General features: G+C 43.1%; 1 protein-coding gene across 1 annotated transcript in view; it reads right to left on the bottom strand.

Moving 5' to 3' along the window:
• The window catches only part of thap7 (THAP domain containing 7), a 32,516-nt gene extending 10,161 nt beyond the window's left edge, over positions 1-22,355 (bottom strand). The window contains exons 1-3 of the mRNA XM_052472076.1: positions 22,003-22,355; positions 18,531-18,662; positions 14,888-14,893 (exon numbers count right to left, since the gene is read on the bottom strand). Of these exons, the coding sequence (XP_052328036.1) occupies positions 14,888-14,893; positions 18,531-18,662; positions 22,003-22,014 (150 nt within the window). The 5' untranslated portion in view covers positions 22,015-22,355. The remainder of the gene's footprint in view (positions 1-14,887; positions 14,894-18,530; positions 18,663-22,002) is intronic.
• Positions 22,356-24,932: the final 2,577 nt, after the last annotated feature.

The following is a 24,932-nucleotide window of genomic DNA, read 5'->3' on the forward strand; positions in this document are numbered from 1 at the left end:
ATTTTGTTGAATTTATACAGGAATATTCCAACCTCGTTTAGCATGATCTATTCCATTATGGCATGATTCCACTATTTGTATTAATTTCCATCACTTTCAATGAGATACTTGTATTTTGAAGGCGAACAGCAAATTCCACTGTTGTGGCTAATCCTTATTGTGGATAGCTTCACATAGGTGGGTCCGACCACCATTAATCAAGTAAGAACTGTCTTATAAATTAGGGTTATTTTAGATAACTAGCTAGGTCGGACCCACCTATCTAGCTAGTTATCATCTAAAATAACCCTAATTTATAAGACAGTTCTTACTTGATTAATGGTGGTCGGACCCACCCATGTGAAGCTAGCTACAATAAGGATTAGCCACAAAGTGGAATTAGCGGTTTGCCTTAAAAAAAAGTCTCTCAATGAAAGTCATGCAAATAATACAAATAGTGGAAACATGCCATAATGGAATAGATCATGCTAAACCAGGTTGGAATGTTCTTATATAAATAAGACAAAAGCATATACCTAACCTTAATAAAAACAAATCATATTTGGTACTCTAGGGAGTGTCTTGGAATGTATAAGAAATTACATTTATGAGTAAAATGAGTAACACTTTACAATATGGTTTCATTTGTAAATGGTTTCTAAACCGTTTGTATGACGTTAATAATGGTTATTTAATCATTTGTAGATGCATTATAAACCATTATTAAATGGGTTATAAAACATTGGTCAAAATAGTGAGCTAGCCAGTCAGTGCTTGCTAAATAGTGAGCCACTATTTACCTGCAGCTATTAATAATTTATAAATGCACATAATATTGAACCTGTATGTACACTACCGTTCAAAAGTTTGGGGCCACTTAGAAATGTCCTTGTTTTTGAAAGAAATGCAAATTGTTGGGCCATTAAATAACATCAAATTGATCAGAGATACAGTGTAGACATTGTTAATGTTGTAAATGACTATTGTAGCTGGAAACGGCAGATTTTTTAATGCAATATCTACATAGGCGTACAGAGGCCCATTATCAGCAACCATCACTCCTGTGTTCCAATGGCACGTTGTGTTAGCTAATCCAAGTTGATAATTTTCAAAGGCTAATTGATCATTACAAAACCATTTTGCAATTATGTTAGCACATCTGAAAACTGTTGTTCTGATTAAAGAAGCAATAAAACTGGCCTTTAGACTAGCTGAGTATCTGGAGCATCAGCATTTGTGGGTTTGATTACAGGCTCAAAATGTCCAGAAACGAATAACTTTCTCCTGAAACTCGTCAGTCTATTCTTGTTCTGAGAAATGGAGGCTATTCCATTCAATAAACTGAAGATCTGGTACAATGCTGTGTACCCTTCACAGAACAGCGCAAACGGGCTCTAACCAGAATAGAAAGAGGAGTGGAAGGCCCCAGTGCACAACTGAGCAAAAGAATAGTTACATTAGTGTCTAGTTTGAGAAACAGACGCCTCACAAGTCCTCAATTGGCAGCTTAATTAAATAGTACTCGCAAAACACCAGTCTCAACCCTCAACAGTGAAGAGGTGACTCCGGGATGCTGACCTTCTAGGCAGAGTTGAAAAGAAAAGAAAAAACAATACTCAGACTGGCCAAGAAAAATAAAATATTAAGATGGGCAAAATAACACAGACACCAGACAGAGGAAGATTGTAAAAAAGTGTTAGGGACAGACAAATATAAGTTTGAGGTGTTTGGATCACAAAGAAGAACATTCGTGAGACGCAGAAAAAATGAAAATATGCTGGAGGATTGCTTGACGCCGCCTGTCAAGCATGGTGGAGGCAATGTGATGATCTGAGGGTGCTTTAGTGGTGGTAAAGTGGGAGATTTGTACAGGGTAAAAGGGATCTTGAAGAAGGAAGGCTATCACTCCATTTTGCAACGCCATGCCATACCCTGAAGACGGCACTTAATTGGAGCCAATTTCCTCCTACAACAGGACAATGACCCAAAGCACAGCTCCAGCACTGTGACAGACTGCATTCAGTTGGTTGAGTAGAGTGTTGGAGGCTATTTTATAGATGACATCACCAAAGTCGAGGATCGGTAGGATGGTCAGTTTTACGAGGGTATGTTTGGCAGCATGAGTGAAGGATGCTTTGTTGTTATATAGGAAGCCGACTAGATTTAATTTTGGATTGGAGATGCTTAATGTGAGTCTGGAAGGAAATTTTACAGTCTAACCAGACACCTAGTTATTTGTAGTTGTCCACATATTCTAAGTCAGGACCATCCAGAGCAGTGATGCTGGACGGGCCAGTAGTTGCGGGCAGTGATCGGTTGAATAGCATGCAATTAGTTTTACTTGCGTTTAAGAGCAGTTGGAGGCCACGGAAGGAGAGTTGTATGACATTGAAGCTCGTCTGGAGGTTAGTTAACACAGTTTCCAAAGAGGGGCCAGAAGTATACAAAATGGTGTCGTTTGCATAGAGGTGTATCAGAGAATCACCAGCAGCAAAAGCAACCTCATTGTTGTATACAGAGAAGAGAGTCGGCCCGAGGATTGAACCCTGTGGCACCTCCATAGAGACTGCCAGAGGGCTGGACAACAGGCCCTCCGATTTGACACAATGACCTCTGTCTGAGAAGTAGTTGGTAAACCAGGCGAGGCAATCATTTGAGAAACCAAGGCTGTCGAGTCTGCCAATAAGAATGTGGTGATTGACAGAGTCGAAAGCCTTGGCCAGGTCGATGAATACGGCTGCACAGTAATGTCTCTTATCGATGGTGGTTACGATGTCGTTTAGAACCTTGAGCGTAGCTGAGGTGCACCCATGACCAGCTCTGAAACCAGATTTCAGATCAGAGAAGGTACGGTGGGATTCGAAATGGTCGGTAATCTGTTTGTTAACTTGGCATTCAAAGACCTTAGAAAGACAGGGTAGGATAGATATAGGTCTGTAGCAGTTTGGGTCTAGAGTGTCACCCCCTTTGAAGAGGGGGATGACCGCGGCAGCTTTCCAATCTGGGAATCTCAGACGATACAAAAGAGAGGTTGAACAGGCTAGTAATAGGGGTTGCAACAATTTCAGCAGATAATTTTAGAAAGAGAGGGTCCAGATTGTCTAGCCTGGCTGATTTGTAGGGGTCCAGATTTTGCAGCTCCTTCAGAACATCAGCTATCTGGATTTGGGTGAAGGAGAAATGGTGGGGGCTTTGGCGGATTGCTGTGGAGGGTGCCGGGCAGTTGACCGGGTTAGGGGTAGCCAGGTGGAAAGCATGGCCAGCCGTAGAGAAATGCTTATTGAAATTCTCAATTATAGTGGATTTATCGGTGGTGACAGTGTTAGCCTCCTAGCCTCAGAGCAGTGGGCAGCTGGGAGGAGGTGCTCTTATTCTCCATGGACTTTATAGTGTCCCAGAACTTTTTTGAGTTAGTACAACAGGATGCACATTTCTGTTTGAAAAAGCTAGCCTAAAGCTAGGCTTAGCTTTCCTAACTGCCTGAGTATATGCTTTCCTAACTGCCTGAGTATATGTGTTCCTAACTTCCTTGAAAAGTTGCATATCACGGGGGCTATTCGATGCTAATGCAGAACGCCACAGGATGTTTTTGTGCTGGTCAAGGGCAGACAGGTCTGGAGTGAACCAAGGACTATATCTATTCCTCGTTCTACATTTTTTGAATGGAGCATGCTTATTTAAGATGGCGAGGAAGGCACTTTTAAAGAATAGCCAGGCATCATCTACTGACGGGATGAGGTCAATGTCATTCCAGGATACCCCGGCCAGGTCAATTAGAAAGGCATGCTCGCAGAAGTGTTTTAGGGAGCGTTTGACAGTGATGAGGGGTGGTCGTTTGGTCGCAGGCAATGAGGCAGTGATCGCTGAGATCTTGATTGAAAACAGCAGAGTATTTGGAGGGCGAGTTAGTTAGGATGACATCTATGAGGGTGCACGTGTTTACGGATTTGGAGTTGTACCTGGTAGGTTAATTGATCATTCGTGTGAGATTGATGGCATCAAGCTTGGATTGTAGGATGGCCGGGGTGTTAAGCATGTCCCAGTTTAGGTCACCTAGTTGCACGAGCTCTTTTTGGTGGTTTTCCTAAACCAGGATTCAGACACGGCTAAGACATCCGGCTTGGCAGAGTATGCTGAAGCAGTGAGTAAAACAAACTTAAGGAGTAGGCTTTTTATGTTAACATGCATGAAACCAAGGCTTTTACGGTTACAGAAGTCAACAAATGAGAGCACCTGGGGAGTGGGAGTGGAGCTAGGCACTGCAGGACCTGGATTAACCTCTACATCACCAGAGGAGAAGTTGGATAAAGGTACGGCTAAGGGTACGAACTGGCCGTCTAGCACGTTCAGAACAGAGAGTAAAAGGAGCTGGTTTCTGGGCACGATAGCATAGATTCAAGGCATAGTGTACAGACAAAGGTAAGGTAGGATGCGAGTACACTGGAGGTAAACCTAGGCATTGAGTAATGAATGATGAGAGAGATATAGTCTCTAGAGGCGTTTAAACCAGGTGATGTCATCGCATATGTAGGAGGTGGAACAACATGGTTGGTTAAGGCATATTGAGCAGGGCTCGAGGCTCTACAGTGAAATAAGACAGTAATCACTAACCAGGACAGTAATGGACAAGGCATATTGATATTAGAGAGAGGCATGCGTAGCCAAGTGAACATATGGGTCCAGTGAGTGGTTGGGCTGACTGGGGACATGGCGATTCAAACAGTTAGCAGGCCAATGCTAACACGCTAACAGTTAGTAGGCCGGGGGTAAACAAGCTAGCAGTTAGCAGACCGGGTTAGCAAGCAAGCAGTTAGTAGGGGCTAGCAGTTAGCAGACCGGGTTAGCAAGCTAGCAGTTAGCAGAACGGTGCAGGCAAGCTAGCAGTTAGCAGACCGGGGCAGGCAAGCTAGCAGTTAGCAGACCGGGGCTAGCAAGTTAGCCTATGGGGGACGTCACGATGGGGGTAAGTCTGTTTTTGCCTCTTCGTGCGGTGACGTCGATAGATCAGACGTGGAATTAGTAGGGTTTCAAGTAGCTCTAGGTAGCTAGCAGGTTAGCAGAATGGGCCTTCAGCGGACATCGCACCAGAGGGGCCTGTTGGAATCCTCGGGCAGATTATGTCGGTGTTCCAGTCGTAGAGGATGGGCGTGGTTCCGTTCCCCGTACCGGCAGTAGAAGGGGTCCGGATATTGTAGCCCAGGAGTGAGCCCAGAGTTTGTGGTAGGAATTTGGGGATATGGAGAGAAAAATAGGTCCGGTATGCTCTGGTTTGAAACGCGTTGTACGAACTGGTGAGAGCTTTCCGAGCTAAAGGTTAGCTGATGACAGCTAGCAGTGGTTAGCTGACTGATAGCTGGTAGCTAGTTAGCTAGCTAGCTTCAGTTGAGGTATTCCAGTTCGGAGGTAAGTAGAAATACTTATATACAAATCCACACCACATTGGGTGAGGCGGGTTGCAGGAGAGTATTTTGAAGTTGAGGTTTAGGAAAAAAATATTTAAAAGAATGCAAAGAAAAAGATATATACACATGGGACAAGACAGGACAAAGACGTCTGACTGCTACGCCATCTTGGATATATCCACAGTAAAACGAGTCCTATATCAACATAACCTGAAAGGCCGTTCAGCAAGGAAGAAGCCACTACTCCAAAACCGCCATAAAAAAGCCAGACTACGTTTTGCAACTGCACACGGGGACAAAGATCGTACTTTTTGGAGAAATGTCCTCTGGTCTGATGAAACAAAAATAGAACAGTTTGGCTGTAATGACCATTGTTATGTTTGGAGGAAAAAGGGGTAGGCTTGCAAGCCAAAGAACACCATCCCAACCGTGAAGCATGAGGGTGGCAGTATCATGTTGTGGGGGTGCTTTTCTGAAGGAGGGACTGGTGCACTTCACAAAATAGATGGCACCATGAGGACAACATTATGTGGATATATTGAAGCAGCATCAAGACATCAGTCAGGAAGTTAAAGCTTGGTCGCAAATGGGTCTTCCAAATGGACAATGACCCCAATCACACTTCCGAAGTTGTGGCAAAATGACTTAAGGACAACAAAGTCAAGGTATTGGAGTGGCCATCACAAAGCCCTGACCTCAATTCTATAGAAGATTTGTAGGCAGAACTGAAAAAGCATGTGCGAGCAACGAGGCCTACAAACCTGACTCGAGTTACTTAAAAATCATACAATGTGATTTTCTGGATTTTTGTTTTAGATTCCATCTCTCACAGTTGAAGTGTACCTATGATAAAAAATTACAGACCTCCACATGCTTTGTAAGTAGGAAAACCTGCAAAATCGGCAGTGTATCAAATACTTGTTCTCCCCACTGTGTGTATATATATATATATATATATATATATATATATATATATTCTGTTGGCCAGAATTATTTCAACATTCGTGTTGAAGGTAGTTATTTAAATTGTGTAACATGATTTATTGTCAAAGTAAGTGGACACTTATTATTACGTATCATGACATCTGATGAGTATACACTTGCAGGGCAAGGGGCGAGGGAGGAAGGAAGGATTTTTAAATGGATCACCCTTGGCCAGAAATTCGTCACCCATTCATCCCGCAATGATTGTGTTTTCAGCCACCGGTTGCTTGTGGGTGCTTTTATATGCTCTACAGTCAATTATTTGTGCATGTCTACTTATATTAAATTTATAATGATTAATATATGCATACTGTATGATAGCTAGCAAATTAATTAGCTAACTAACGTTAGCCTGCCTAGTTGGAACTTCTGAAGAAGGAAAATCATTTTATTTCTACAATTTTCAAAAGATAACCAAACAAAAACCAATGTACTTTTTACGAGGCGTGTTTGTGCCATCATGCATTAGTAGCACAATTTCTAACAGATTTACATTCATCTTTACTTACACTTGTATGTTGACTTCTCCGTTGTTGCTTTTTTAAAGTTTTTGCTGACCTTTCTTTGCGGATGTACAATCGTGGCAAATTTTATTATGGGGAGTTTCAGGCCCCGGTGTGAGTATAATTGTACACTCGCAAAGCCGACTAAAAACAACACTGCAAACTTCCCTTGCTTGGCTAATCATTTGGACCACCCTCCAAGGTGGCAAAAGGGATTCCCCCAAGGGCATAAGGCAAGGGTAAGGGTAAGTGGACGAGTGTGTCTTTTAAGTGTTTGGACCACAGCCCTCGTCTCCTCCTCCTCCTAACATCCTCAAATGGTGCTAGATCCAGTGCTGATTTACATGATCATGTCGAGCCTGAGAAAGTCTGTGCAGTGCCATGTTGTGACCCATGAAAGCCCTTATCATGTCTAAGTAACAGTGGTGACTGTTTGGAAATGTCAGTGGTAGCCATATTATAGTAAGAAAGTACTGTGATGGTGATTTGAAAATAATTTGGTCCCTTTGTTCGACCAGAAGCTAAGTGACTCATTTGGGTGGTGAAAGTAAAAACATGGCTGTTAGAGGTTTGTCTCTGTCTTTACACTCCTCAGGGGCTCTCATACCTGTTAACCAGACAGACGTGTGGTACTGGTGGGTCATGGCAGTGTTGGGGTGGCCAGACGAGGGAGTTATGGGCCAGAGGAACTTGCCAAAGTCGTGGAGGCCATGAAGACAGATGATAGGCATCTGCACACTCTCAGCCTGGCGGGCTGTGCGCTACGAAAGGACCTCCAGTTTGCGGAGTGGCTGCTACAAGAGCTCATATCAACATGGAGACCAAAACATGGAGAGCTCAGCAGTATCCGTCAGCCCCAACGGAGAGAAGGTGACCAGAGAGGAGGGGGTCTTGAGGCACAAAGACGGCAGCAAGAAAGTCATCGCCCAGCTGGACAAGAAAGGTAACCTGCTGACCAGAGTGGTGGTGGGGGGGTTGTGTTTTTAAATGTTTTTAATTTGTACACTTTGTAAACCATCGGTCAACAATGGTTTTACAGTGGTGGGGTGTTGGACTGATCTTGTTGATCATGTACATACTCTACAAACGGACTAAATTAGGAAAATGCTGCTGGCAGCAGAATCCAATACAGCAGAAAGTTCCTACTAAAATGCAACTCAAACACAAACCCAATGGATATCCCAATGGCCTATCTAATCCCTGCTTGTCTGCGAGTGGATTATAAAACCCAAATGCAAACATGGAAAACACAGGGGAATCAGACAAATAAAACAAAGACCTTTACCCACCAATGCCAAGTCACTGAGGTGGAAAGCGGATGAGCTGTCAGCGAATCTGCGCTTCCAACACAAATACCAGGAGGCCTCTTTGCTGGCGTTTACTGAGACTTGGCTAGAGGCCCAGTTAGGGAAGTGGAGCCGGTCGGCTTCACACTGGTCAGAGTGGACCCTGATTTGACCGTCACAGGGAACATCACGGCGGGAGCTGTACCCCCGACATCGAACTGCTGTCTGTGTTACTGCGACCCTACTATCTGCACCGTGAGTTGACCCAATAGTTTTTTACTGTTGTGTACGTTCAACCAAAAGCTAATATAGCAAAAGCATCAGAGATTATTTATAATCTCTCACAGAAACTGGAATCTATCTCCCCCGACACACCCAAATGTATTTTGGGGGATTTTAACAACTGTACTTTGTACAAGGTCCTGCGCATGTACCACCAGTATGTGAAATGTCACACTAGGAAAAATAAGGCTCTTGATATGTGCTATGGAACCATACCAAATGCTTACTCTGCCACCACCAGACCTACCCTGTGGACATCAGACCACAATGTTGTCTACCTCAGGCTAACCTACTGTCTGCTCCTGGAGAGGGAGAAACTTACATTTAAAACTGTCCAGATCTGGAACGACAACAGTATCACTTGTCTCCAAGGGTGTTTTGACTGTACTATGTGGGAGCTATTTGGTCTCCAGGGGGGTTTTGACTACTATGTGGGAGGTATTTGGTCTCCAGGGGTGTTTTGACTGTAGGATGTGGGAGGTATTTTACTGTACTATGTGGGAGGTATTTGGTCTCCAGGGGTGTTTTGACTGTTTTATGTGGGAGGTATTTGGTCTCCAGGGGTGTTTTGACTGTACTATGTGGGAGGTATTTGGTCTCCAGGGGTGTTTTGACTGTACTATGTGGGAGGTATTTTACTGTACTATGTGGGAGGTATTTGGTCTCCAGGGGTGTTTTGACTGTACTATGTGGGAGGTATTTGGTCTCCAGGGGTGTTTTGACTGTACTATATGGGAGGTATTTTACTGTACTATGTGGAAGGTATTTGGTCTCCAGGGGTGTGTTTTGACTGTACCATGTGGGAGGTATTTGGTCTCCAGGGGTGCATACAAGCAAAGGGTAGAGAGGACCCTCTCCTCAGGAAACTCAAGGGTGGCCTGGCAAGGGATTAAATCCATGGCTAGTGCCTCCCACATAGGCAGAGGAAAATCCAAAGCTGACCTTGAGAGACATGAGGGCCAGAACATGGCTAATGAACTGAATGTTTTCTTCTCAAGATTTGAATCTGACGACATTGTGTCAGAGGTAAAACAAATGGAAGCATCATTACAAATGTTTGAGAGGGTTGATGTTAAACAGGCTGATGTTTTGAAGTTGCTCAGGGGGTGTAACGGACACTAAAGCCCAGGCCCAGACAAAATAAGTGGACATGTGTTAAAGCACTGTGCTGAACAACTGGCTGGTGTTTTTACAGACATTTTCCAATCCTCACTTGACCAGAAACACATGCCAGTATTGTGGAAAAACTCAATAATTATACCCATTCCTAAAGCATCTCATCCCTCTGTGGTGAATGACTACCGCCCTGTCGCCTTGAAATCCTTAGTAATAAAATGCTTTGAGAAAATTGTGAAAAGTCATTTTCAGCATCACCCAGAAGCTCCTTGACCCATTTCAGTTTGCCTATCAGCCCACCAGAGGAGTTGATGATGCCATTCTTACTTTCCTCAACGTGGTCTATAGACATCTAGAGGGTGCCAAATCCAATGTCAAGGTTCTGTTTGTTGACTTTTCTTTTGCCTTCAACACAATCCAACCTTACATTCTGGCACAGAGACTCATTAGGGACTTATCCTTAGATTAGGGGCTGGTTTTGTGGCTGTTGGACTTCCTGACACAGCGGGTCAAACTAGGTCCCCACGTGTCGGAAATACGCACCACCAACACAGGCTCCCCTCAAGGATGTGTTTTGTCCCCACTCCTGTACATCTTGTACACTAATAGTTGTACTAGTTCACATCCTGACAGACACCTCGTTAAGTTTGCTGATGACACTGCCTTGATCAGCCTGTTGCATGATGACAAGGAACACCATGGCCCGGTCCTAAATTACTTTGTAGAGTAGTGTGACAAATCACACTTGGTCCTCAATATCAACAAGACCAAAGAGATGTGCATAGACTTCAGGAAGTGTACAACACCTACCTCTGCAACATCTATCAGAGGTCAGAACATAGAGATTATAGAGGAATACAAATATCTGGGTGACCTCTTGAACAATAAGTTTCAGTTGCATAAATGTACAGACCTGACCTACAAAAAGAGTCAACAGAGACTACTTTCCCAAAAAGCTGGGATCTTTTAATGTTAATTATACTGCCTCTGTTTCATTGAGAGTATTTCAACTTTTTGTATTGTTTTTTGGTTTGGCGATGCCACTATCAACCAGGAAAATATGCTGAGAAGGATTATCACCACAGCAAGCAAGGTACTTGGAGTCAAACAGAAAAGCCTAGATCAAATCAAATTTATTTATATAGCCCTTCTTATATCAGCTGATATCTCAAAGTGCTGTACAGACACCCAGCCAAAAACCCCAAACAGCAAGCAATGCAGGTGTAGAAGCACGGTGGCTAGGAAAAACTCCCTAGAAAGGCCAAAACCTAGGAAGAAACCTAGAGAGGAACCAGGCTATGAGGGGTGGCCAGTCCTCTTCTGGCAGTGCCGGGTGGAGATTATAACAGAACATGGCCAAGATGTTCAAATGTTCATAAATGACCAGCATGGTCAAATAATAATAATCACAGTAGTTGTCGAGGGTGCAACAAGTCAGCACCTCAGGAGTAAATGTCAGTTGGCTTTTTATAGCCGATCATTAAGAGTATCTCTACCGCTCCTGCTGTCTGAAAACAGCAGGTCTGGGACAGGTAGCACGTCCGGTGAACAGGTCAGGGTTCCATAGCCGCAGGCAGAAAAGTTGAAACTGGAGCAGCAGCACGGCCAGGTGGACTGGGGACAGCAAGGAGTCATCATGCCAGGTAGTCCTGAGGCATGGTCCTATGGCTCAGGTCCTCCGAGAGAGAGAAAGAAATAAAGAGAGAATTAGAGAGAGCATACTTAAATTCACACAGGACCCCGGATAAGCCAGGAGAAGTACTCCAGATATAACAGACTGACCCTTGCCCCCCGACACATAAACGACTGCAGCATAAATACTGGAGGCTGAGACAGGAGGGGTCAGGAGACACTGTGGCCCCATCCGATGATACCCCCGGACAGGGCCAAACAGGCAGGATATAACCCTACCCACTTTTCCAAAGCACAGCCCCCACATCACTAGAGGGATATCTTCAACCACCAACTTACCATCCTGAGACAAGGCCGAGTATAGCCCACAAAGGTCTCCTCCACGGCACAACCCAAGGGGGGGGCGCCAACCCAGACAGGAAGATCACGTCAGTGACTCAACCCACTCAAGTGGGACGGCAAGGAAGAGCACCAGTAAGCCAGTGACTCAGCCCCTGTAATAGGGTTAGAGGCAGAGAATACCAGTGGAGAGAGGGGAACCAGGCCAGGCAGAGACAGCAAGGGCGGTTCGTTGCTCCAGAGCCTTTCCGTTCACCTTCACACTCTTGGGCCAGACTACACTCAATCATATGACCTACTGAAGAGATGAGTCTTCAGTAGAGACTTAAAGATTGAGACCGAGTCTGCGTCTCTCACATGGGTAGGCAGACCACTCCATAAAAATGGAGCTCTGTAGGAGAAAGCCCTGCCTCCAGCTGTTTGCTTAGAAATTCTAGGGACAATTAGGAGGCCTGCGTCTTGTGAACGTAGCGTACGTGTAGGTATGTACGGCAGGACCAATTCGGAAAGATAGGTAGGAGCAAGCCCATGTAATGCTTTGTAGGTTAGCAGTAAAACATTAAAATCAGCCCTTGCCTTAACAGGAAGCCAGTGTAGGGAGGCTAGCACTGGAGTAATATGATCACATTTTTTGGTTCTAGTCAGGATTCTAGCAGCCGTATTTAGCACTAACTGAAGTTTATTTAGTGCTTTATCCGGGTAGCCAGAAAGTAGAGCATTGCAGTAGTCTAACTTAGAAGTAACAAAAGCATGGATTAATTTTTCTGCATAATTTTTGGACAGAAAGTTTCTGATTTCTAGATGAGATCTTTAAGGTCAGGCTCACAAAATAAATTTAGACCCAAGCCACCCCCTGTACCCGGACTTTGAACTACTCCCCTCTGCGTGCAGGTATAGGGCACAGCTCGGTAGGAAAAACAGAACTAGACAATAATTTGTGTCATATCCCTCCTAAACAGCTCTGGCTAATGTTCCTATCGACCCAGTAAGGACAGCAGGCTAGTCTCTTTTTATTAGTATGAAACTGTTATGAAAGTTGTCAATTTGTTTTGTATTTAAAACCCCACTTTAAATGTATGCATGACACTGCCTCAAAATTTCCCCATGGGGACAATAAAGTCAATAAAGTAAAGAGGAGAGGTCATTCCCAACTACCAGGGGCACGCCCTATACATACAGACTTTAGAATGGCCGACCTACACTCAAATGTTTGTCTCAGCAGACTTGCGTAATAAGTACACCTCCATTGACTGTCTAGAGGGGCTGACATGGAGCCTGTTCTTTGAGGAGAATGAAATAAGGCACGCTCCAGATTACGTCCCAGTGTACAACCAGGGGAACCTCACGCCCGTGTGGCTGACTGACCACAAACCCATGGGAGACATTCCCATCAAGCATCTCACCACCATTCTCAATCTGCTGGTGGAAAACAGGTACAACTCCAGGGATGACAGTTTTTGACTTGTATTACGTTCTGAACGACTGCATTCAAGGTGCATGGGACAACCTTCTAGTACATTCATTCTAACCATCTGGAAGAAATTGAGAAATTCACTGATGTTTTCCGGGACCAGAAGGAGCACTATTCCCTCTGAGAGCGTAGACAGGGCCTCAAGGCATCCGAATTTAACAACTTCTGCCACCAGATGTTCCAGCCGCATCAATGTATCCGGGACTGCGAGCGCTGGGGCCACTACTTCACAGCTGCCATGTTCTCTGCATCCGGCCGAAACTTTCGCACCTTCTCGCTCTTCCTCAGGAATGTTATCGCATGCAAGGTGGTCCGGTCGCAAGGTTCTGACAGCCTTTGTTGGGGATGACCGGTTAGAGGGGAATAAGAGCAGCCCAAGAGTTAACACACACAGGAACTTTAACCACACACAGATGAAGATGAATATAGGAATGTACATGGGGATGGTTTTTGGGCACGCACTCCATCCCACAAATCCAGAGATATGAGTGAGTCCAGTAGTTGATAGGCATAGACAGATGTTGCTCTCTGCCACTTGCAGGGAGACTGCAAATATTGGGAGACTGCAAGTAATTGCGTGACCTGCAGAGTCAAGAGGATAGACAGATATCCAGCCCCTTAGTAACCTCTGTAGGAACCTATCAGGGCACAGGTCATTCAGGTCAGAGAGAGTTTGAGAGGCAGGTTTTTGGTAGTGTCTAGACTTGCAGGCTCCGGTCCTGGGGGGATGGGGAGTGGAGTGTGCAGCTCAAGGTTGTGAGGTGCTGATAGCAGTCACCAGAAGAGAATTTGTTACAACCACCCAATGGTAGGAGACGACCCTTGGCCTGGACGTGGTAAGGTCATGAATAAATACGTGTTTTCATCTTTTGAATTATTTCGGGGAATGCAAGAGGATGCAGAGCATGAGGATGGAACATGGCTGCTAGATGACCTAAACCCTATTCAAGGAGATTACAAAATTGTAATCGTTGTTACAGTGGTTCTAGTTAATATTGGTACACGATCATTCACACAAAAATGTACAATAATTTCAAAGGTTGATTTCTGTACTATCTTTTAAATATTCATCCATCTGGGGGTTTATCCATTGAGTACAGTTCTACAATAAGATGAAGTTGCTGGGTTGGCTATGTTCCGTAAGGTATCCAAAGGCCTAATCAAGTAAGTAAGTAGCTGGGTTGGCTTGGTTATTTGAATAATTGTGAAGCATAGTGTGACTGTGAAACTATATTGCTGATTTAGGAAGATACCATTGATCTTAGCATTGGGGTTTCAGAGTGGTAGTTCAGAATTTTAGAATGGCATTCTCCGTACAGGGATTCACTGGAATTGATAGCACTCATGCAAAAATAATGCGTTCTAATAGCTGTCATGGAAGAACGCAAATCTACAAACTGAACGTTTAGATAAGACATTGCCATTGAACAATTTAAAATAAACAGATTAATTAGACAGAGTGATGTTCATAGGTTGAATGAAAATGTGTAATAGGTGCCATTTTCCCAATATACTTAGTTAGCCTAAATTATAACACTGTGGTAAGAGTGTAACAATTACACACTGAATACAATATGTGTGCTGTTGTTACAGCTGTTGTCGGATGAAGAAGGAGACCAAGGTGCAGCGTGGTAGGCGTTCATGATTTGTAATAAAACTGAACACCGCAACAAAATAACAAAGTTGAACCAAACGAAACAGTTCTGTCAGGTGCAGACACTAAACCGAAAACAACTACCCACAAAACACAGGTGGGGAAAAGGCTACCTAAGTATGATTCCCAATCAGAGACAACGATAGACAGCTGCCTCTGATTGGGAATCACACTCGGCCAAAAACAAAGAAATGAAAAACATAGAAATAAAGACACTAGAATGCCCACACTAGTCACACCCTGGCCTAACCAAAATAGGGAATAAAAGCCTCTCTATGGCCAGGGCGTGACAGCTGTATAGTGGTGACAACCATTCACCTTCTAGTTAATACACTGAAATATGTCTATGATTCTTTTTTTTGTTTCATCACTAAATGTATTTCGGAAAATGCGTATCTGTCGGTGGGTAATATGTTGATTAATGATTTCAGTAATAATTCAACAAAAATAAATGCAAATAACGGAGTTCACCATTGTTGCAATTTCTTTTGATCTTTATTATATCATTTCTTGTCATGTTTTAGTATGTTATCACATGGGCCAGAATAAAGAGAATTAGAAAATATAAATACAAAACTGCAATACCACAGTGGTGGAAAACATTGTTTTAAGAAACATGCTATGGGCAATCTGCAACACCAGTACTGTATGTGGACAACTGGTGGCTCAAATGAGCTTTCCACTAACGTGTACTGCCGTGTGTAGATACATGTTTTCATTGTCTGGCACCTAAACCTTGCACATGGCTTTCTGATTTCACTTTGGGTCATATGTCATCTAAGGATTATTTGTAGTGGTTAGACTGGTAGTAGGGCTGTAGGAAAGTCTTTCAAGGTTTGAGAATGGGGATATTTCAATAGAAGGGATATTTGGATGGAAACAACACCACCGATAACTCTAAGGCAGTACAAAAAAAATCCTGTAAACCAAGTGGCATAGAACAAAGAGATGAACACTGCTGACATGGAGCACTATCAAGCATGGAGAATGTACATAAGAGGCCTGTAGTGGAAGGGGTGAGGAATATGTGAGTGTCCAGGGTTGGATGGGAGCAGTGTGGTGAGAAGGGGTACTGACACTGGGTAGCATACTATAAGGCTGTCTGGTTCCCCCTAGCTCACACCACCGTCAGAAGGCATGGCCTTCACAGAAGCACACAGGAGCACTTGGACACCTCCTCGCTGCAGAGTAGACCATGCTGTGTGGTGGCCAGTGACTGGATCAACCTCCAGAAGTGGTTGAAGGTGATTCCCTCGCCGTCCATCACACCCATTTGTCTCATCACCTCGCCCAGGCCCTGCTCTGACGCTCCAGTCTGGGGGAGGGAGCACAAAAACAACTCTTCACTATATGTACACGGTATTTAAATTACTAACCAGTTAATTAAGCAATTAGGTAATCATGCATAGACATGAATTAGCAGGAAGTTAGCAATTAGTCCATTATACTTTTGAGCGTATAACATTGGTGCCTTACATTACTTGGTAGGTGATATTCTTAACAGAACTAATATCTTCAGCGGTAATTCTTGTATCAATAATTCAGCTGAATAACTCCAGTCAACATGTTTGACTTCATAATTCACTATTGGCCTCTTTTCAAATGTACTGTATGCAGCTGAATAAACATCATGAGTATACTTTGTCAACGAACTAACATATGTTTCAGGCTTTGCTAACCTCTAGTGGTTACAGATCCATGGCTCTTGTTCAAGGAACATGTTCATTTGTATCGGTATTTGCATATACAGTTGAAGTCGGAAGTTTACATACACCTTCGCCAAATTTAAACTCAGTTTTTCACAATTCCTGACATTTAATCCAAGTAAAAATTCCCTGTCTTAGGTCAGCTAGGATCACCACTTTATTTTAAGAATGTGAAATATCAGAATGATATTAGAGAGATTTATTTATTTAAGCTTTTATTTCTTTCAGCACATTCCCAGTGGGTCAGAAGTTTACATACACTCAATTAGTATTTGGTAGCATTGCCTTTAAATTGTTTAACTTGGGTCAAACGTTTTGGGTAGCCTACCACAAGCTTCCCACAATAAGTTGGCCCATTCCTCCTGACAGAGCTGGTGTAACTGAGTCAGGTTTGTAGGCCTCGTTGCTCACACATGCTCACACATGCTTGTTCAGTTCTGCCCACAAATGTTCTATATGATTGAGGTCAAGGCTTTGTGATGGCCACTCCAATACCTTGACTTTGTTGTCCTTAAGCCATTTTGCCACAACTTTGGAAGTATGCTTGGGGTCATTGTCCATTTGGAAGAGCCATTTGCGACCAAGCTTTAACAACCTGACTGATGTCTTGAGATGTTGCTTCAATATATCAGAGGAAAGTGGTACCCTCAGGTGTTTTTAAATAGCTTTTTTTTTTTAACCAGACGTGTGGAGGTCTACAAATTATTTTCTGAGGTCTTGGCTGATTTTTTAAAATGTTTCCACGATTTCAAGCAAAAAGGCACTGCGTTTGAAGGTAGGACTTGAAATACATCCACAGGTACACAGGTACATCCACAGGTACACCTCCAAGTGTCTCAAATGATGTCAATTAGCCTATCAGAAGCTTCTAAAGCCATAATGACATCATTTTCTGGAATTTTCCAAGCTGTTTGAAGGCACAGTCAACTTAGTGTATGTACATTTCTGACACACTGGAATTGTGATACAGTGAAATAAGTGAAATAATCTGTGTGTGAACAATTGTTGGAAAAATTACTGTCGTGCACAAAGTAGATGTCCTAACCGACTTGCCAAAACTATAGTTTGTTAACAAGAAATTTGTGGTGTGGTTGAAAAACGTGAATGTAAACTTCTGTGTATGTAAAGTGTATGTAAACTTCTGACAACTGTAGCAACGTTTGTTTGGTATTCATGAGGTAATCAACATTAGTATCTGGGTAGCCAATCTTATCTACAGTAATTTCATTCTGAAATTGTATAAAGCTGTCAGCCAGGCAGATGCAAACACTGTGGATCTTTCTGTCTGCTGGAAACAATAGGAAATTCATTTGGGAAAATATTTCCTGGCCTGAATGCTGCTCTACAGCTGAGACAATATAAAGAGCTGTTTGCAATGGAATCCCATTTGAATGATGTGATCATTACTTTTTCTTTTAAATAGATTCTGGTTTTATATAAGTGTAAGACTGGATGTAATGAAAAACATATTTACTTGGTAATTAAGCATATTATTTACTTCAACAGTTGAAGAAATATTTCCTAGCTGTTGTGGCTAACTATTGTGTTGCAGAAATACTCTACTTGGTTGTCGAGTTTATGGTGGATGAAGTCGACTTCGTGCAAGGAGTCATATTACAATTACATATTTCTTGCTACTTTGTTTCTAATGGAAACTGTTATTTATCTGTCTGTTTGTTTTTCCCCATCTAGATGAGCAAACAACCTTGAACCTTCCTCACTTGCTCATGTATTTGAACAGGCCTTTTCCTGTTTTTTTCAGAAGCATAGCTATCTTTGTCACCCTCTGGTAAATTCAGACTCGTCCTGGAACACAGGCTTGGGCCTCAGACAACTAAGCAACCAGTTCCAACATGAAGACAAAGCAAGATCATTTATCCTTTTCAGTGATTCAAATAAAGCAGGTGTCAGATTCAAGTAAAGCATGTTTAAAACTCAATTGGTGACTGAGCACACAGTATATTACAGCAAATTTGGGATTTGCATCGAACCTGGCCATTGACGCCTCAAAGATTTTCCTGAGTGTTTGTTTGGGAGTCATAGGAGGTCGAGTGTACTGTATGTTTGGGGCTGAGTGGGAGGGTAGTAAGAGTCAGAGCCACGCCTTACTGGTAGATTCAATGGGTGTGGCCGGGAAGGGCGGGAGCCAATTAGCCGGCCGTTGCAGCTTACGTACCGTAACTAAGTTGGGCAGCTGGGAGGATAGGAGGCCTCTGAACTCTTGGGCTTGGAGCGTGGGACCATTATTGGCCGCAGCGGCATGGAACTCTGTGACCAAAGTGTTGATGGCATTTTCCAGGTCTGAGTGCTGCGCCAGAGGTGGAGAAAAAAGCATGTTAGATTGGGGGAATCAAATAATATAGCAACAAAAAAAGCGTCCTCTGACAGTCCTTTGAAGTTTATTATGTGAAGTTTATTATTATAATAGATCATTACGAAAGAAAGAAAATGAATACATTCATGAGACAGGCTCTCCAGGTTTTTGCCAAAGTGTACCGACCTCCACTCAATTTAGTCCCAAATACCAACATTTTTTCAGACACACTCACATCCGTCCTCAAGTGCATATCTTGCATGCCTCCACGTGTCCGAAGTCTACGCAAAGATGGCACTCTGATGTTTAACTTGTGTTTGTATCGCACCATTCACAGTATCATTGTCATGGAAGGCTGAGTGGTCAACCAAAAATTGTGAGAAATAATATGCTGAGTGAAAAGTTATACTCCGACAAGAACCGTTATACTTCTAGGTTGCAAGTCACCTTAAAAAAAAAAAGTTCAAAAGTAGACGTTATGTTTTGCAGTGGCATATGAATCTGTGTCACACAGAGTGGTTAGTTTGGTCATTGTGAAGAACATCATTCCATACTCTCTCTAAAACAAGAACCAAACACACAATCTATTGTAGCTGACAGGTTTTTCTTCATACTACTTTTTTTATTTTTATTATCCTAAATCACACACATTAAATAACTAAAGGAATTTTGCTATGTCACAAATTGATATTTTAACATGCTATTGAAATGTGGGCGATGTGTGGTTTGGGTGGGGAGGAGTACGCTTAAGTAATGAGAGACTGAGTGGCCTACTGGTATTGGAAGGAAAATTCAGACAACTTGTCTACATGGAGAATGTACATGAAATACCTGCAGGTTGGGGTAGCTATGACAGATCTCCCTGTCACTGTTTATCTTCAGGGTGTGCTGGGGGGGGACAGGCCATCTGGCATTTCGGGCAAATACCAGATGGGCTGGTCAATATTTTGCCCATTGGGCCTGTCTAACTTAAGTTTTTCACACAAAATGATCTGTCTAATAATGGAGGCCTCAAGTGGAAAAGTGTACCAGTGTGGGGGCCTTGAGGGGAAAAAATTAGCCGTTGTGGGGGTCTCAAAGGGACGGTGTGTTAGAAATGCCATGGCCGAGTTCTGGTCCCAGTCTGTGCCTGGGGCATGCACAAGAACCTTGGGCAACAGGGAGAGGAATCAGTGGTGACTTCAAACTCTATTTACCTATCTCCTAAACGCTAAACCAAATTCATTGAAACATCCAGAAACAATGTAGTTGTTTCAGTTGTCAGGGTAGGATATAAAAAATAATAAAAGCCTTACTCCCTAGGCCTAGGCTACCACTACAGTGCTCCATTTTATGATGTTTCCACAGATAGCTCACTGCAGCCCAAAAATGTCACAAAATGGATACAGTAGGCAACAATGGTAAGGCGCTTGCTCGCCGACAGTGAGCATCTCATTCTGTCTGTCTGTCTTTCTGTTCGTCGAGCTGTCATCCCTCACACAGTAGTCTATCTCCAAAGAAGGTCTCTGTGTCATAGGCCATGGGGATGGAATGAGAAGGGACTGATTGACTCCCAGTGCTTTTCATTTCCACACAGTCTCTGCCTCAGACACAACTGAGAATAGCTTCTTGCTCCATAGTCAACATATGGCCTAGATTAATTTGTCATTGTCCATTATTCTCTGCTGTCCAAGCACGCACACTGATCAGTGCATTGAAATTATATAAACTCACGTTAAGCTGGCAAGAGTGCAAGTAAAGTAGGCTATATGCAAACGCGCCAATAGGATTTAACTCGATGTCCGCTCCCCACGGAAATCGAATTAGCAGAATAAAAAATACAAAAGCAAAATCTGTCAGTTTAAGTTAGAGACAATTTTAGTTCATAACTAAACCAAGATAGACCAAAGCCTATCATTTCCAATGGGAACAAATTAGTCATAGTGGGCAGAACAAGCAAAGAGGTGGGCAGAGCCAACCACGAGCTAGCAAGATCCTATTGGCGCATTCTAGCAAACATCTGCATATTTCAGTTAGGGAAAGCTTACTCTGGGAAGTGTGCGTGTGCAATAACTTGTTTTTTACTTTTGCAAAGGGTAAAGTCTACAAAACATAGTCCACTATGTTCCTAACAGAAAACAGGGAACAGAAAACTGTATTGAGATCAAATGTTTCATCGATGAGAAGGTTTTCAGAATGTCGGCCAAAATCCATCTCGTTCAATCTTCTCCCACTGCCGGCCACTGGGCTTCCTCTCGCCACCATATTTGGAAGTGAGTGGAAAAGCCAAGTGGATGCTTCACATTCATACATCCGGTGAAATATCTGTCTCATTGTTCTACGTGTGCTAGAGATATCCATTTTTTGTGTGTTTTTTTTTGCATTGGATACGTCTCAATCCACTTCAGCCGCTTTTGACGCACTTCCGCATCTGCAGTGAAAAGGTGACAGAGCTTGAGCAGTGTTTGTCAGACCCTGAGACATCTGCAGTGAAAAGGTGACAGAGCTAGAGCGGTGTTTGTCAGACCACGAGACATCTGCAGTGAAAAGGTGACAGAGCTAGAGCGGTGTTTGTCAGACCCTGAGACATCCCATGATTTCTCACAAAATCCTCTGTAGCATCCGAACAGTTTGGGCTACACACTAATATGACCCCTCTGTGTTTTGCTCTAGGATGCCCACAGGCCTCACAAGATTCGTCTGAAGGTCCCCAGTTGAAAAAATGAATGGAAGTATTTAAGGAGACTATTTAGTGCCAAAAATAAGGGGTTAAATACATGTATAAAAAAAATCCTGATCTTTCTTATATCTCTCTAAGATGTACGACAGACACTTAAGAACAAACTCCTTTTGATAATATTTTGGGGACTGTTGTTCCATGCAGTGAATCTGTTATTCAAGGCGTTTGTATGGGCCAATAGCAGTAAGGCCAAATACAATTTTTCATCAATTTTTTTAATATAATTTTTTGATACTTCAAGGGGTCTAAAAATTCTAAATGAAATAACAAAATGATCCTTGGGTATGACCTTCTTAAAACAATGCTATATAGCTTAGTAGAACTCTCCGGTTTAGACAGGGCTTGGACTATTTTAATATGATCTAATAGAATATGTCATGATATAAATTGGATGGCATAATGTCTATGGAATTTTGGTTAAACTACATATGTGCCACTTCCAAAGATAACCAGAACGACGCCTAAAAGTGTGGGGGAAGTTATCCCCCAAATAATGCCCCATTCGATGCACCAAAAGAATGCTCCATTAGTTGCTTCTAAGATGAGTAAAGACACCATCTCTTCAAGTGCAACGTTTTGACAAGTGTTGATATTAAAATGGTATAGTAGACCTACCTGTTCTGCCATTTGGATCGTGTTGCGCTGTCCTTTTTCAAAGTAAAGTTTTCTCACTGCGACGTTCAGTAATTGTTACTTTTCTTGCTCAGCGTTCCATTGCTTCAGTCACATATTGGCAAGATTCCTAAATCCTCCCACTCAAGGAAAAAACATGTAACTGGATTCCACCTTCCGTGTCAGTCAGGGAAAGCTGTGGGGGAAATTAAAGTGCACTGTCTAACCCGATGCATTGGAACTGTAAACTTCAGGAGGCAGCGAATCTACACGCAGTCATATATCGGCCTACCGACCTTCTATTAACCATGATTGTTTTAATGTATTCTACGTCAGAGTAGTTTACATAGTTGTGCATTTAAAATGTAGTCTATTCAAGAATGGACCCCGCGAGTGCTTCAATCAACATCTGGAAACATTTAGCAAAAGTTGGAACAGTCTGCAAGTTTAAGCTGGGGTTTTTCTTCTTCATTGTCGCAATATTTAACCCCTCATATTGGGATACATATTTTCTGCAGTTTCTGTAAAGCTTTGAATATCCACCCAAAATAATATATTTATTTTATGAACCATGCATGGGCAAGTTTTTTTCGAGGTCGTTTATAATAAAAGTCGTTTGTAATTGTCCATTCCAATTTATATTAGGCCTACATTCATTTTGACAGTCATCTGAGTTTGATAAGGATATGCGAACCAAAAAGCAATGCGCGCACAATGAACAGGCACGAGCACATTCTTGAAAGACGGATTTAGGACTTTTGACAGAGAGGTGGGTACACTCGATATTGCCATAGGCCTAACTATTTTACATAAAAACCTCATTATGCTACCACAATGTCAGTGGTGTAAAGTACGTAAGTAAAAATACATTAAAGTACAACTTGAAGTAGTTTTTTTTAGGTATCTGTACTTTACTTTACTATTTATATTCTTGACTACTTTTACTTCACTACATTACATGTCATTCCTATGCAGGATTGTTCCAACTGGGGGGTGCCAATGTGGCCAACCGGTGGCTTCAAAGCCTCTCGGCCACTCTCGGCCAATACAGAGCATCAGCAAAACAGGGTTTATCATTGGTCCAAACCCATTGCGTCGCACTACCACCCACCCCTGTTAAACATATGATTGTGGAAGAATCGCACACTGCTCTTGATAGTATCACTGCTCTTTAATAAGCTTTACATATCGGCCTCATGGCCTTCGTCAGATGTGCAAGTGCCTTTTGAATTTTGAAAAACATATGATTGTAAAAACGAATTCATGTCATAATCAAATACCGTCCCCGGTAAAACGGTTCATGTGTCCTCAGAATGCGCAGCTGCTTGGTTTCACAAGTGGGTTCTGTAGCGATTTATATCCCTGGGTAGATGGGCGTGTCCTCGCGTCCAGAGCTTCCGAAGTCCTGCTCTCTCGCCACTCCTCTTCGCAGTCTTCCAGAAAAAACTGACTCCACGCCCACATTTTCGAAGCCACAGGATCAGCGAGCCGGGTGGACACTACACGACTTTCAAAATCATAAGATCGCTGAGCCTCTCACATTAAATGTCCGTCTTTCCTATATGTTCTTTTGCGTTGCCAATGTAATGGTGTGCACACTAACCGATGTGGCACAGACGGTGGTATCACACTGTCTCGCAAAAACAATGATGTGATTAGATTTCATGTAGCTACGAGCTGTGGCTCAAACCAGCTTCATAAACTTTCAGTCAAACATTCATGCTTGCCATACTGAGTTGAAATACCTAGCCAACATGTTTATTTTTTTTTGTAAAAAAAAAAAATTACCCCCTTTTTCTCCCCAATTTCGTGGTATCCAATTGTTTAGTAGCTACTATCTTGTCTCATCGCTACAACTCCCATACGGGCTTGGGAGAGACGAAGGTTGAAAGTCATGCCTCCGATACACAACCCAACCAAGCCGCTGCTTCTTAACACAGCGCGCATCCAACCCGGAATCCAGCCGCACCAATGTGTCGGAGGAAACACCGTGCACCTGGCAACCTTGGTTAGCGTGCACTGCGCCCGGCCCGCCACAGGTGTCGCTGGTGCGCGATGAGACAAGGATATCCCTACCGGCCAAGCCCTCCCTAACCCGGACGATGCTAGGCCAATTGTGCCGCGGCCGTTCTCGCCAACATTTTGAGTTAAATAATAATGCTTGTGAACTTCAGAGCTGTAACAATTTGACGCTTTGGTTAAAGGCAAGTATGCACACCACTCCTCTCAGGATCCCTCCCCCTTGACCCATCTTCCTCTACTTTCTTCACTACTCTATCCATGGTAACTTCAACCTGCCTCTCTCTCACCAGACATTTCTGATTTCCAGCCCCATGGGCACCTCTACACATACCACTACTTTCCCCAATGCCACACATACCTTTGTCTCATGCCCTTTTGCGCACTTCTAACACCTAGGAACCTCCCTCCTGCAAACTGCTGCCACATCCCCATAAACTTGACACCTGTATTAACGTAATGAATTCGGCACAAAAGCTTGTATGGGGTAACTTATATATCCTAACATCACTTTGTCGGGCAAAGACTCAACACCAAAACTCAAAAGAATAGACAACGACTCTTCTGTTTCACTGCTACCCTGTCTGCGTCACTCAAACAATGAGCATCACAAACACCAGGAATCTTCCCCTTCAGTTGGTCCACTTCCACGTTTACCACTACCCCAGTAATCACTACTTTCAATGGCACCCTTTTCTTGAGAGCAAAACAATTGACATCTCTTGTCCACAGTGGTTCGATGCGGAGCACCTGCCCCCTCTGACCAGCAGAAACACACAACCTAGTGGCGTCATCTGAGCGTGACGTATGTTTGTTGTTGAATGCTGAACGAGAGATCTCGGTTGATTGTTTTTGTAAAGTTGACAGTGTTTTTATTTCATTTTGGATCCTGCAGCTCTTTTGGGCTTAGTTGC

Source organism: Oncorhynchus keta, chromosome 20 (assembly GCF_023373465.1).
Source record: "Oncorhynchus keta strain PuntledgeMale-10-30-2019 chromosome 20, Oket_V2, whole genome shotgun sequence".
Taxonomy (NCBI): domain Eukaryota; kingdom Metazoa; phylum Chordata; class Actinopteri; order Salmoniformes; family Salmonidae; genus Oncorhynchus; species Oncorhynchus keta.